At 45.8% G+C, this 14487-nt stretch overlaps 1 protein-coding gene across 5 annotated transcripts in view; it reads left to right on the forward strand.

Annotated features, from left to right (window-relative positions):
• APBA1 (amyloid beta precursor protein binding family A member 1) overlaps window positions 1–13062 on the forward strand; it is a 120222-nt gene extending 107160 nt beyond the window's left edge. For all 5 annotated transcript variants that reach the window (XM_038769618.1, XM_038769616.1, XM_038769617.1 and 2 more), the window contains 3 exons: window positions 3784–3903; window positions 6813–6953; window positions 9168–13062. In XM_038769618.1, coding sequence (XP_038625546.1) covers window positions 3784–3903; window positions 6813–6953; window positions 9168–9239 — 333 coding nt within the window. In that variant the 3' untranslated portion in view covers window positions 9240–13062. The remainder of the gene's footprint in view (window positions 1–3783; window positions 3904–6812; window positions 6954–9167) is intronic.
• The last annotated feature ends 1425 nt before the right edge of the window (window positions 13063–14487 follow it).

A 14487-nucleotide genomic window follows, 5' to 3' on the forward strand; every position in this document is an offset into this window, starting at 1 on the left:
TTAGCTGGCGATGTACAGATCGTAACGTCTCCATCCGGTTTGGCATTTCTTCATTCATTCAATCGTATTTATTGAGCACTTACCGTGTGCAGAGCACTGTACTAAGCGCTTCAGTGGTGCATTGGATTTCTGAGGTGTCAAACAACGACAACTGAATCCCAATACTCGTCAAGGCAAGCCTTCCTTCTGGTAGCATGGAGAGCAGTATCCAAATTAGGTGAAAAGAGAACTTGCCCCTCTTGCTGCTATTTCTTTCTGGGTGCCCCAGAATTTCTATTATTTATCGCCATTGTCTGTCGTAATAGCCATAAAAGTCCAGAGAGTGTTTTGAGATTCACCCCAGGGGAAGATGGCATTGCAGCAGTGGAAGGATTTCCGAAAAATAATACAATGTTATAGATCCTAGATGTGGGTGACCCGGGAACATAACGTAAGCAATGCCATTATTGGGTCGGACCAATAATCCATTCAGCCCGGTATTCTGTTTGTGACAGTGGTGACAAAGAAGACTTGGAAGAACAGGAACAGTGTGAAGTGGCCCAGCTTGACAGCCATCTTAACAGTTATATGGCAGTGGTGACACTTGTAAGCAGCTGAAAGGATGGAAAACACTGCCACATACATGCACACAAAATTAATTAAAATGAAGGGACCATTAACTAAATTATAGCGATTAGCAGACTGAAATCTCTTAAGAAAACAAAGCTGTTCAGAGGCAGTAAGGAGGTAGGCAGGGATCCTGGCAGTGGTGAAATTAATTTAAGCAGACTCTGAACTCTCATACTGAGAAAACTAGCTTAAATTAATCAAAGGGCAGAGGAGAAGTCTGTGAAGGAACTCTCAAAACGGGAAGCCTGGAAGAGTTCCTGGATAAAAAAAGAAGGAAAAAGAATGTTTCCCCTTACTGCCTTTAAACAGATCCGATCAATTTCAGTCCCGATTTATTTGCCTTGTGCTGGTTTGATCTACTGGTGAAGTCAGCCCCCCCGAGGAAACGGCTTTCCTTTGTGTGGTGGATGGAATCATTCAAGAGTAGTCATCATCATCATCATCATCAGTCGTATTTATTGAGCGCTTACTATGTGCAGAGCACTGTACTAAGCGCTTGGGAAATACAAATTGGCAACACACAGAGACAGTCCCTATCGAACAGTGGGCTCACAGTCTAAAAGGGGGAGACAGAGTACAAAACCAAACATACCAACAAAACAAAATAAATAGAATAGATATGTACAAGTAAAATAAATAAATAAATAAATAAATAGAGTAATAAATATGTACAAACATATATACATATATACATATATAATAGTCGATTCACCTCGGACTGGTGAACAGTCTCCTCCTAGACAATAGGCCTACCCTGGTTCAGTGGGGCCTAGTAGAAAGAGCACAGGTCTGGGGTTCTAATTCCAGCTCCACCACTTGTCTTCTGTATGGCCTTGGGCAAGTCACTTAACTTCCCTGTGCCTCAGTTCCCTCATCTGCAAAATGCAAATTCATTACCTGTTCTCCCTCCTAGACTGCGAGCCTCATGTGGGACCTGATTATCTTGTATCTAGCCCAGTGCTTAGTACAGTGCTTGGCATCTAGTAAGCACTTAATAAATGTATTATTATTATTATTGTTATTATTGAGCCGTACAGAGAAAATATTCCCTAGAATAACCACTCCTCTTGGTTTCCCCTCCCTCCAAACTAGTTTTCTCCTTAGTCGCTTGGAAGCAAATTTCCACTTTTGTTTTTGTGGAAAAATCAGGGGTTGCAGCATTTTAGAAATTGCCTTTCGAAGTATTGTATACCTGCATTCTAGTAAGTGTGTCTTTTGTTGGGAGGGATATTGGTGGACTGAATGAGAAGTGTTCTAATCTTGGCTTCTCTACAGCCCTTAAGCAGAGCATGTCACCTCTCCATGACTCAGTCTCCTCAACTGTAAAATGAGGAAAATTAGCTCTGACCTTCCTCAGAGGGATGCTTCGGTGCAAAATGTCGTCGACGGCTGGGAAAATAAAGATCACTCCGCAAGTGCAGAAGTGCCCCCCAAACCCACTGAAACTGATCAGGCCTTTCTCATATCACATCTCCTTTTTCCACGTTAACTGGCAACCACTTGCCAGTTAACAAGTTAAATCTGTCCCTTAAAGGGACCGATTGATTGGGTTCCGGCTTTCTGTGGCCAAAACCCATCCCCTCACCTCATGTCCTTTGCTTCCGCACCTTCTTGTCCTTGTGAAGAACGGCTGCCGTGAAATGTCACCGCAGAGGCTGCCTTTTCTGCTCACACCTGGCTTTCTTTGGAATCATTCTCTGAAGCCACCTCGGACTGAGGCCACATTCCTCACCAAGAGAAGCGTTGGAGAATCCTGTTGGCGTCAGGGTTCAGATCATTGTTTTACAATGGCTGGAGATTGGTTTTACTAATATCATGCAGTGACTAACATCAGCTCTGCCTCTCTGGCCACCCAGGCCAAATCCTGCTTGAATCCCAGGATCCCATGGTTGCTTGTGGACTCCAGCCCTGCAAGGGCTCTTGAGGTTAAGGCAGGCTTGCTTTTTCCTGCTTCTCTTGAAGTCTTAACTAACTCCCACCTCTGAGTCTGCCGAACTTTCCAGAGTCATGGCTGACCGTGCATTTTAGAGTCCATTGTCACTGTGAAAGTGAGGTTCATTACTTAAAAGCCCCAAGGACAACAACCCCTCGTCGGAGACTGTCCTCGGTATTCTTAGCACTTTTGGTCTACGTTTGCTTACTCTTTTCCCTTCTGTGTACCTTCAACTCTTACCTTTTGCATTTTGAGACACCCGGGAATCTGCCTTGATTCTCCAGATATCCACTTCTGGGGTCCCTCTAGAGCTGTGGACATATATATGGATAGAAACACATTATATCACAATACTTAGCATATATACATATACATTATTATATATATAATTATTATACATGTATAATAATATATGCATGATATATTTCATAAGTATATCATAAGTTGACGGGGTAATTTTTCACCTTCACGAAGCCCAGTTGCTCCTTTCCTTCTATTATCTTTTATCTACTCTAGCATTTAGCACAGTGCTTCTCAGATAATAAGTTTTTAGAGAAGCAGCGTGGCTCAGTGGAAAGAGCCCGGGCTTTGGAGTCAGAGGTCGTGGGTTCAAATCCCGGCTCTGCCAATAGCCAGCTGTGTGACTTTGGGCAAGTCACTTATCTTCTCTGGGCCTCAGTTACCTCATCTGTAAAATGGGGATTAAGATTGTGAGCCCCCCGTGGGGCAACCTGATCACCTTGTATCCCTCCCCAGTGCTTAGAACAGTGCTTGGCACATAGTAAGCACTTAATAAATGCTATCATTATTATTATTATTATTTTAACAAGTACTACAGTTATTATTTTAAGTGTTCCTGGTTCATGGTGTCGCAGTTGTAGTAGCAGTAATAGTAGTACTGGAGTGGTTATTTATTGAGCAGCCATTTGGTGCAATATACTGTGCTAAGCGTTTGGGAAAGTACAATGGACGCCCAAGACATGTTCACGCCCATAGAGAACTTACACTCTAACAGGGGAGACAGCAAAATACTCTGAGCTCGTTGTGGGCAGGGAATGTGTCTGTTTATTGTTCTATTGTACTCTCCCAAGCGCTTAGTACAGTGCTCTGCACACAGTAAGCACTCAATAACTACGGTTGAATGAATGAATATCAACAAATAATCAGAATAAATAATCGAATGTACAATTAATTTTATAATATATATATATATATACACATATATATCTATTTTATTTAAGGGTTTGAAGAATCAGGCTCGGGTGAAGCTGAATATTGTGAGATGTCCTCCTGTAACTACTGTCCTAATCAGAAGACCGGACCTGAGGTACCAGCTGGGCTTCAGTGTACAGAATGGAATTGTAAGCATCCTTGGACAAAATCCCTAGGAAAAGTGTAAGGTCGCCGATGTTCTGTCCCCCTGCTCCCGACCAGGCCGGGGAGAGTGGGGACTAACCCTTCCTCCCGCAGGAGATTTCTTTCTGGTTGAGAGGCTGTGGTATTCTAGAATAACAGGCAGTGATATTTCTAGTTAGTTGGGCAGGAGATGGACAGGCTAGATAATAATAATAATAATGGCATTTGTTAAGTGCTTACTATGTGCAAAGCACTGCTCTAAGCGCTGGGGAGATACAAGGTAATCAGGTTGTCCCACGTGGGGCTCACAGTCTTAATGCCCATTTTACAGATGAGGTAACTGAGGCTCAGAGAAGTTAAGTGACTTGCCCAAGGTCACAGCAGACATGTGGCGGAGCCGCGATTAGAACCCATGACCTCCGACTCCCAAGCCCATGGTCTTTCCACTGAGCCACGCTGCTTCAATGTATGGATTGGCCACAAGAACTCTTATTTCTATCAGAGAGATCTCTCTCAGAGAGAACATGTTTTTGGTGACATAGAGTAAAAGGAATATTTGAGTTATTTTTTGAGGTATAGATTCATTAGCACCCTTGTTATAGTAATAGGTAAAGATATTACTTATTACTCAAGAAGCAGCGTGGCCTAGGGGAAAGTGTCGTAGGCCTGGGAATCAGAAGATCCGCATTCTCATTCTGACTAGGGGAATCTTGGGTGAGTCACTTAAGTTCTCTGTGCCTCACTTTCCTCACCTGTAAAATGGGGATTCAGTACCTGTTCTCCCTCCTACTTGGACTGTGAGTTCCATGTGGGACAGGGACTATGTCTAACCTGATTATCTTTTATCTACCCCAGCGCTTAGTATTAATAATAATTATTATTATTATGGTATTTGTTAAACGCTTACTATGCACCAGCCTCTGTTCTAAGTACAGTGCTTGGCGCATAGTAAGTTCTTAACAAATACCCCAATTATTATAGGTATTAGCTATCCCTAATATAAGCATTAAATGGGCATTTCCCCATAATGCTGTGCTCCAGGAAGCCATTAAGACAACCATCTCGACTGTAATCTCGTTGTGGGCAGGGAATGCATCTGTTATATTGTACTCCCAGGTTCTCAGTACAGTGCTCAGCACACAGTAAGTGTTCATTAAATACGATTGATTGATTGGTCATGGCCAGGTGTAGTCACCAAGATGGGTTTGGTGCAGACAGCTCAGAGATGAGATGTAACTGCTGCAAAACAATTACTACACTAACAACACCTTGGCGACACACCACAATTCAGATAGGGGTGAGTCTTACAGGAACCTGCATCGCAGTGCGCAAATCAAGGAAGAGAACATGCATGATTGGTGGTGGGATATCAAAGCAGAAGAGATTCAGGGCAGTGCAGGCCACCATGAAATCAAGAAGTTCTACACATCAGTCAAGAAGCTATGGTGCCGTATGGACGGTGGCCACCTGGAAGAGTAGATTTTGCAAATTACCAAGGCATCTCATTACTCTCCATCGCAAGGCAGATCCTAGCCAGAATACTCACGAATTGGCTACTGGGAGCATATCGTCAACCAAAAGCCCTTGGGAATCACATTGTGGCTTCAAAGCCCAATGTGGCTCAGTGGGCTTGGTCTGTGCTGCACATCAAACACAAGCAGGAGGAAGAGGCCAGGGAGCAGACAGAATGAGTAGAGGCGTAGATAAGCATTACCTGGGCCGGTATGTAATCTTTATCAACGTCTCACAGGCTGTTGACTCAGTAAGGTATTCTGCCCTCTGAAACTTGTACTTCCCAAGCGCTTAGTACAGTGCTCTGCACACAGTAAGCGCTCAATAAATATGATTGAATGAATGAATTCGCCACAAGTTTGGCTCTCCGGAAAAGTTGGAATTACAGAGTTCTGGATCAAGATTGATTCTCAATGTCCTTCACTTCTCAAATGACATCAGGTGAACCCATATTCTCACACTAATGCATTTCTCCATAATGGCCATAGCCTTGCTGATAGATGCATTCAAAGATGCGGAATGTAGGGTCTACTTGCAATATCCTGTAGACAGAGGACTCTTGAATTTGCAGCACTTCATGCAGAGACAAAGGTAAAAAAGACTCTCATCCACGAGCTATATTATCTGGGGTTGGTTGTACCATAGTAGTCAACATTATTGGAGACAGGTATATAGTAACGACTTTCTGGGTGCAGAGCATTGTACTAAGCGCTGGGAAAGCATACACAGGTGGGAATTTGACCCAGTCCCTGAAATGTTTTGCCCAAGCTGCTAAACACTTTGGGATCACAATCGGAAAAAGCACAGGCTAGGGAGTGAGAGAACCTGGGTTCTAATCCCAGCTCCGCCATGTTCCTGCTGTGTGACCTTGGGTAAGTCATTTAACTTCTCTATAGCATATTTCCCTCATCTGCACAATGGGGATTCAGAACCTGTTCTCCCTCCTACTTAGATTGTGAGCCCCGGGTGGGACAGGGACTCTGTCCAACCTGATTACTTTGCCTCTACCCCAGAGCTTAGTACAGCATACAGTAAGCGCTTAATAAATACCGCAGTTATTAGGGGCAAAACGACAGCAACAAAGAGAGCAACTGAAATAGCTCTTTTCCAAGTACAGCTGTGATGAAAAACATTTGGAATGAAGAGCAAAATGAAATGAATTTTTGCTTGACGGCCCAGTCCATCTGAAGGGGATCAGTGAATGTAGTCCCATGGGTCATATTTCTCATGGAGACTTCTTGGGCTGGGGAAGCAGAGGGAAGGATCCCAGTCTACTTCCCTGGGCATCTTAGCCTTTCCCACTGAGGAGAGAAGTGTCAGTGATATGGTGCTTGGAAGTACATGAAGGGCCATGGACATGGACAAATGCCATCTCTTTTAACACTGCCTTTTCTCTCCCTAGATCTGCAGCCTCATGAGAGGTGGGATAGCCGAGCGGGGAGGCGTGCGAGTGGGCCATCGGATCATTGAGATCAATGGACAGAGCGTGGTTGCCACACCCCACGAGAAGATCGTCCACATTCTCTCCAATGCAGTTGGGGAGGTAGGAGCTGTGGTCATTCCATCAGGGGGTGGGAAGGGATAGCCCTTAGGTAGCCCCCACCCTTAGGCCCTAATAGTAGGAGTAGCAGCAGCAGCAGCAGTAATGGTATTTGTAGTTCTGCTCACGTCTCCTCACTTCTCAGGTGCCTCCAATGGTTGCCCACCCATCTCCACATCAAGCAGAAACTCCTCACCGTTGCTTTTTGAGGGCATTCAGTCAATTCTCTCCCTCCTACCTGCCTTCACTCCTTTCATTCATTCATTCAATCGTATTTATTGAGCACTTACTGTGTGCAGAGCACTGTACTAAGTGCTTGGTAAGTACAAATTGGTAACATATAGAGACGGTCCCTACCCAGCAACGGGCTCACAGTCTAGAAGGGGGAGACAGACAACAAAACAAAACATATTAACAAAATAAAATAAATAGAATAAATATGTACAAGTAAGAGTAATAAATATGTACAAACTTATATACAGGTGCTGTGAAGAGGGGAAGGAGGTAAGGTGGGAGGATGGGGGGAGGGGGAGAGGAAGGAGGGGGCTCAGTCTGGGAAGGCCTCCTGGAGGAGGTGAGCTCTCAGTAGGGCATTGAAGGGAGGAAGAGAGCTAGCTTGGCGGATGTGCGGAGGGAGGGCATTCCAGGCCAGGGGGGAGGATGTGGGCCGGGGGTCGGCGGCGGGACAGGCGAGAACGAGGCACAGTGAGGAGGTTAGCGGCAGAGGAGCGGAGGGTGCAGGTTGGGCTGTAGAAGGAAAGAAGGGAGGTGAGGTAGGAGGGGGCGAGGTGATGGAGAGCCTTGAAGCCGAGAGTGAGGAGTTTTTGCCTGATGCGTAGGTTGATTGGTAGCCACTGGAGATTTTTGAGGAGGGGAGTAACATGCCCAGAGCGTTTCTGCACAAAGATGATCCGGTCAGCAGCGTGAAGTATAGATTGAAGTGGGGAGAGACAGGAGGATGGGAGATCAGAGAGGAGGCTGATGCAGTAATCCAGTCGGGATAGGATGAGAGATTGAACCAGCAGGGTAGCAGTTTGGATGGAGAGGAAAGGGCGGATCTTGGCGCTGTTGCGGAGGTGAGACCGGCAGGTTTTGGTGGCGGATTGGATGTGAGGGGTGAATGAGAGAGCAGAGTCGAGGATGACAGCAAGGTTGCGGGCTTGTGAGATGGGAAGGATGCTAGTGCTGTCAATAGTGATGGGAAAGTCAGGGAGAGGGCAGGGTTTGGGAGGGAAGATAAGGAGTTCAGTCTTGGACATATTGAGTTTTAGATGGCGGGCAGACATCCAGATGGAGATGTCTTGAAGGCAGGAGGAGACATGAGCCTGAAGGGAGGGAGAGAGAGCAGGGGCAGAGATGTAGATTTGGGTGTCATCAGCGTAGAGATGATACAGTTAGATGGGTTGGAGATTCCCGCTCCAACCCATCCCACATATTTTACTCCTTTAGTATCAACTCATTTGGTGTTATTCATTCTCACCTCACCTGCTGTTGACTCCTCGCTCAAGTGCTCCCTCCTGCTTGGAACTCCCTCCTCCTGCATAGCTGACAGACTAATACTCTCCCCGTCTTCATAGCCCTGCTGAAATCATCTCCTCCAGGAAGCCTTCTCTGCCTAAGCACTCATCCCCTCACCCTATTTCCCTCCCAACTGCCTCGCCCATGCATTTAGTCCCACCCCCTGAGCACTTAGCTACTTCCTTCATCCCCGCCCCCACAGCACTCATGTCCATAGCCGTATACTCAGTGGCTTCCTTTAACTGTAATTTATTTTAATGTCTGTCTCTCTCATTAGATTGTAAGCTCCTTGAGGGCAGGAATCACGTCTACCAACTGCGTTGTACTCTCCCAAAGCACTTAGTACAGTGCTGTGCCTGCAGTCAGTGATCAGTAAATACCATTGATTGATTGGGCCTTGGGTGCAGTGCACTATACCGGGTCCTGAAAAGCACTTCTCTGCTCCTTTCACACATCTCCTGGGAGGGAGGCTCCAATATTTATCACTCCTCACAAAAAGCTTTTTTCAGACTTGACCTACTTCTCTCAATGTGGGCTACCGATTTTTTTTCATTCTGTCCTCAGTGGAGATAGAGACTAGCCAATGATTTTCCTCCTGATTCTTGGTTATGCCTTCCAACTACTGCCTTTTGTACAGTATCTTAGTTCTTTTAACCCGCTTGCAACAGACCCTGACAGTAGCTCTTTTCTTTCTCCCAGATCCACATGAAGACCATGCCAGCTGCAATGTACAGACTGTTGACTGCCCAAGAGCAGCCAGTTTACATCTAAGACCTTCCCGATGTGCATGGAGGAGATCTCTCCTCACCAGTGGTTGTGTTTCTAGTGCTGCAATTTTGTGTCTGCAGAGACCATGTCTTTTCTCACTCTTACTCACTCTCTCTCTCCATTCTGTTGTGTTTAGGAAGAGCATTTTCCATGAGTACTGTACCTTCTCTTTTTCTCGATTTTGTATCTTGTTTAAAAAACAAACAAAAAACAAATGTAGCTCTGTGTGCAATCCCTCACAGAACAGAAAACAACTTGACCCAAAGATTCCAGGTGAGATTCCGAAAACGGCAGTCCTTCCAGAGGGTGCATAGGGTCAGCTGCTATTCGGGAGCACCAATCTACTGAGTATCGTGGTGAGAAGAAACTCTCTTCCCTGAACAATTTAAACCTCATAACAGGATTGAGTCATGAGTGAGACATGGGTGAGTGTGGGAGCCAGCCCTGCAGGGGGAACATCTGGTTGGTGTTTCTTCACTGTTTATTTTCAGGAGTAAGATGGTGAAGGCTGATCAGCAGATGTGTTGGAGAAGCTGAGGTGTTCACAATGACTCCCGGCCTTATTTTGCCATTTTCCCCCCCAGGGTTTTGGAGCCAATCTCCAGTGTTTCCTGTGCAGCAGCATGTTTTGTCTTTTTAAACCTGGATGTGAACAAAGGCCTCCTAGCTTCCCGAGTAAGGGAGACTGAAAAAAGAAGGGAAAGAGGTGAAATTCAACATGGGCATACTTCAGCCTTGCTGCTACTTTACCAAACATCTTCAGGTCCACAAAGCTCACACCCACCCCGTCAACCCACTGCACAGTTTCAGGGCCCCATCCTTCTTTCCCCACCTCTGTCCTCCACGTGGCTCGAGATACCAGTGGGGCCAATCCTGAGTGGCAGAACGAAGCCCGGGCCACTGCTGAAAGTGCGGCCTAACCAGTGACGTGCAGTACCTCTTGTGTGTTGGACACTAATGACACTCCTTCAGGGAGTCAGGGTGGGGACAAGGCCGCAGCAACACCACAGTGATCCCAACCGGAGGCCGCAGCCCCACGGAATGGCGGGCTGGACAGTGGAATTCCATGGGATTGCAGGAATAGTGATCAGGAGCCAAATGGGGAGCTGGGGAGATAGACCGCAACCCCAAATTTATTCCTGGTTTCTTTAGCAGTGGGGTCCTTGAATTTCCCCTCACATAGGCCTTAGATTTTCCGAGCCCAAGAGTTGATTTCCATCTGTCTTTGCCAAATGTCTATTCTATGCTCCGGGCCTGATGTTACATCCTAATTTGCAGATTTAGTATGTTCAGATTGTGGCAGGCCTATTGCTCTAGCTGAAAATCGTATCCTTCCTATCACTAAAATGCCCCACTGCTCTATGGAAGTGGGAGAGCATTTAGCTGGTGTTTGACCACATCTGCTTCGATCAGGCACCTCATACCTGTAGACTTTTATTTTCAATTCAGAGGAGATGGCTCAGTATCATCGTTACACTGAGCCAGTTTTTATGTACCATTGATCCAAAGGATCTTTCCTTCTTCTTTCTTTACTTTTCTTTGTGGCCTCAATAGTGACAGGTGAAGAGAAAGTTGTGTAGTTGGTGGACCGTAATATGATCTGTTTTGTGCATCTGGGAAATGTATTCATGTGTTTGCTGAGATAGGAGTTCAGATATATGGAAACAGCGTCTTGAGATCAAAGGTGGTTGGTGGGAATTTATTTGGGGAACCTTGGGATGGGGTGGAAATAGGTCAATGAAAACAGTTAAAGTAGGGGGACAAAAAAGAGCACCCCCTCCTCTTCCTTCAGATGGGTTGGTTACCCAAGACCTGTAATGAATTTCCATTAGTACTGTGTTCTAAGGGAGTTTCCTGCTGAAATCTGAGCTTTCCAATGCCTTGAAGTTAACAGAAGTTGAACCCTCAGCCTTTCCATAGGCTAGAACCTCCACCTAATGAAAACATCAATCAATTTAATGGTATTTACTGAGTTCTCACTGTGTACAGAGCACTGTACTAGCTGCTTAGGAAAGTATAGTTCAGCAGAGTTGGTAGCTACAATCCCTGTCCACAAGGAGCTTAAAGGCTATCGTGGAATTTGCAGGTTACAGAATAGGATAAGAGCAATAATCCATTGAACCTTGGCTGAGTAAATCAAAATACAGCTTGCTTTAGTGAAAATGTGATGACAGGAGAAGGGAAAAGATTTATCTGCGAGCACCGTCGGAGTCAATGTAAAGTGTAAATGATTAAGGCAGCAGTCACAGTGCTCCCACCAGAAGGGCAAGAATATCATCATTCAGAGGCAATCCACCCCACTTCTGAATCTTGTGCAACACAGTAAATGCTCGATAAATACCAGTGATCGAAAGGCAGAGTGGTGATTCCAATTATGTCAGTTGTAGAGACAGCAGAGGGAGAGGTTATTTATTCCTCCTGGCCATGATTTGGGTCTCATTGACGGGAGATACCAAAATGGCCAATTTAGTAAGCTGGCGTAGTTTGCAGGTGGATTTCAGTGTAAAAGTGATTCGTAACGTTCATGTTAAATCAGACTAAGTCCTCCATTGGTATGCATTGCAGGAAAATGGTGTTTCCCCAGCTAACTGTTTACTGCAACCGTTGGACTGAACAAGTAGACTGTATATGGTTTGTGAGTAGAGATTTCTACTGTAACAGGTTTGCCAAGATCATTTGAAAAATGTCTTTTCCTGACTTTCCCATCTGTGTCGTGGTAGATGTTGATATGGCACTGAACATGTACACTCATGCAGAACAGTCTTCCCAAAAGTTGCCTGGGTTCAGAAAATGCTGCCAACTGATAGTGGTGAACGACTCCTAGGGTTACCAGCCTCCTTTACCCTGAAGTGGCCTCAGCAAGAGCCCAACCCCGGTCCCTGGAAATGGGCCGTGCGACCTTGGGTCGGGGCAGCAGATGGGATAGACTCGAAACCATTCAAGTCCTTCCTTCCCCTCTATTCCCCATCCCACCCCAGGGCTCTGGTAAATTACAAAGGAAATACTCTTACAGGTGGGATCTGGTCTTGGGCCACTTTTGTGGGCTGATTCTTCCCCTCCGCCTCACTCCCTTTGCCTCTAAAAACAGGAGGCGGCAGCATTTTAAAATATTTCCTCATGCATTGGCCCAGCAAAGTTCCCACAGATTTCCCTTTCTCTGGGCAGTGAGGTCTGCGAGCTTGCTTCCTGTCACATAAGTGTTCTCAGTGTTTACATTAAGGGATAGATCCTGTCCCTTTCTCGACTTGACGGGTTTGAACCTTCGTTCATTTGTTCGAATCTCATGATCATTCAATACTTGGTTTGGGTTTACTTGAATGCAGGACTTGGGTTTTTGTTTTTTGGTGTTTCCCCCCCCACCCTCCCCCGAATAAAGTTAGTGTCTGAAGACACTGATGTGGGTGTGAGATCTCTTGTACATATTTAGCACAGTACCTAGATTATGGCGTTGTATTATTGTTCTGTAAAGAGGGTGAAATAGAAATTCTTGTAAAGCGTTGGGAAAAGTATAGTATTGTATTTGTAACAATATTGTTCTTTGTATACACTAAACTCAATGATTGCTATATATAAATATAAATAAATATATAAATAAATATATATATATATAAAGATGTATGTGAGCCTGGAATGTGGATACTGCACATCTACTGAATGTAATTCCTCTGACATTTTTGGTCACAGGCCTCTGACCCTCCTTCTGTAACGCCGCTACAGTCGTTTGATTTTTCGGTTGTGACGTATTTACTGTGCTACCTTCCTTTATTTAACTGAGCGCTGGTGTCTGTAAGATTTGCAACAACAATAAAAAAAAATACATCTTGGACATCGCTGAGTGTTTTACTGATCTTCATGTGGGAGACGTGAAAAGGACAAGAGTTGGTTGGGCGTTAGAGGAAGGAAGGAGGTGTGGGCCAAGAATTTTCCTTTCTCCAACATTGTGTCCCCATCTGGGACAGGGAGCCTGTGGGTGGCTCTGGTTTTATATATATATATATATATATATATATATATATATATATAAAATTACTATATATATATAGTAATTTTTAAGCACTTGATATCTGTCAAGCACTGTTCTAAGCACGGGGATAGATACAAGTTAACTAGATCAGATATAGCCCCTGCTCCACACTGATCTCACAATCTATTAACTCCCCATTTTTACAGTTGAGGAAACGGAGGCACAGAAAAGTTAAAGTGACTTATCCAAGTTAACACAGCGGGCAAGTGGCAGAGTCTGGATTAGAACCAAGGTCTCTGCCTCCTAAGTTTGTGCTTTTTCCACTAGGCCATATGGCTAACCCCGTTTTCTACTGTTGACATTTGGACATTGGACATTTCTGGAGTATTGTCAGCCTCATCCCTGCCCACTCGCCCTATATTATTTCAGTGGCAACTGCCTGTACCGTACCCCCTGACACAGACACACACATGCCCCGTTTATACAGGAGCCTCAAGGTAGCTTGTGGAACCGCAGAATAATGAGATGGGAGGGAAGCCAAGTCCCCCGAGAGGAGCTTTAATTAGCTCCAGTCCCCCCCCCGCCACCCAAAACCCCTCAAGGGCCGAGGGGGAGGTGCTGGAGCCCTCACCTCCAAGCTAACAGTTGGGTGCTGCGGCTCTGACTTGATAAGGGGACACATGCACCTAATGAGCTGGTCCCTGAAAAGGGACCCTGCCAGGAGCTGACCCAGAAGCTAACGCAGTGACAGCCAGCATTTCTATTTCTCGCTCCTCAGCTGGCCACGGAGAGACTCAGGCTGCCAGCCCTTTCCTGGGTGAGGATGTCCCTGGGGCAGAACATTGCTGCTCGGTCCCACTGAGACCCCACAGACCCTTTTCGAGACTCAAATGAGTGCTGATTGCAAGCCCAGGCCACCAAGGACTTTTTAACGGGAAGAGTTGAAGGCACTTAGCCCCAGCTCAATCTCTCACCCCGCGGAGTTCTGACAGAGCTGCCGCTGTCAGAGAAGGCGGAAGGTGGGGAAGGGTACCGATCCAGAGAAGGCAGGCTGCGGTCAATAAAACGAGAGGACTCCCTCAACCGCCTCCCGGAGCACAGAGTGGGTCTGTGGTGAGAAAGGGCTTCCTGCTGACAGTCTATAGGGTATCCAGGAAGGGGAAGAGAGGGTAGCCTGCTGTGTGCCACGAAGATGCCAGGAGTTTTAAAAGCAGCCTGCCCTATTCCCTCCAGCAGACCCCAGTGGGTGGCAGTACCCATTAAGGAGAGGAAGAATTGACAGAGGTA

The sequence above is a fragment of the Tachyglossus aculeatus genome, chromosome X4 (assembly GCF_015852505.1).
Source record: "Tachyglossus aculeatus isolate mTacAcu1 chromosome X4, mTacAcu1.pri, whole genome shotgun sequence".
Lineage (NCBI taxonomy): Eukaryota > Metazoa > Chordata > Mammalia > Monotremata > Tachyglossidae > Tachyglossus > Tachyglossus aculeatus.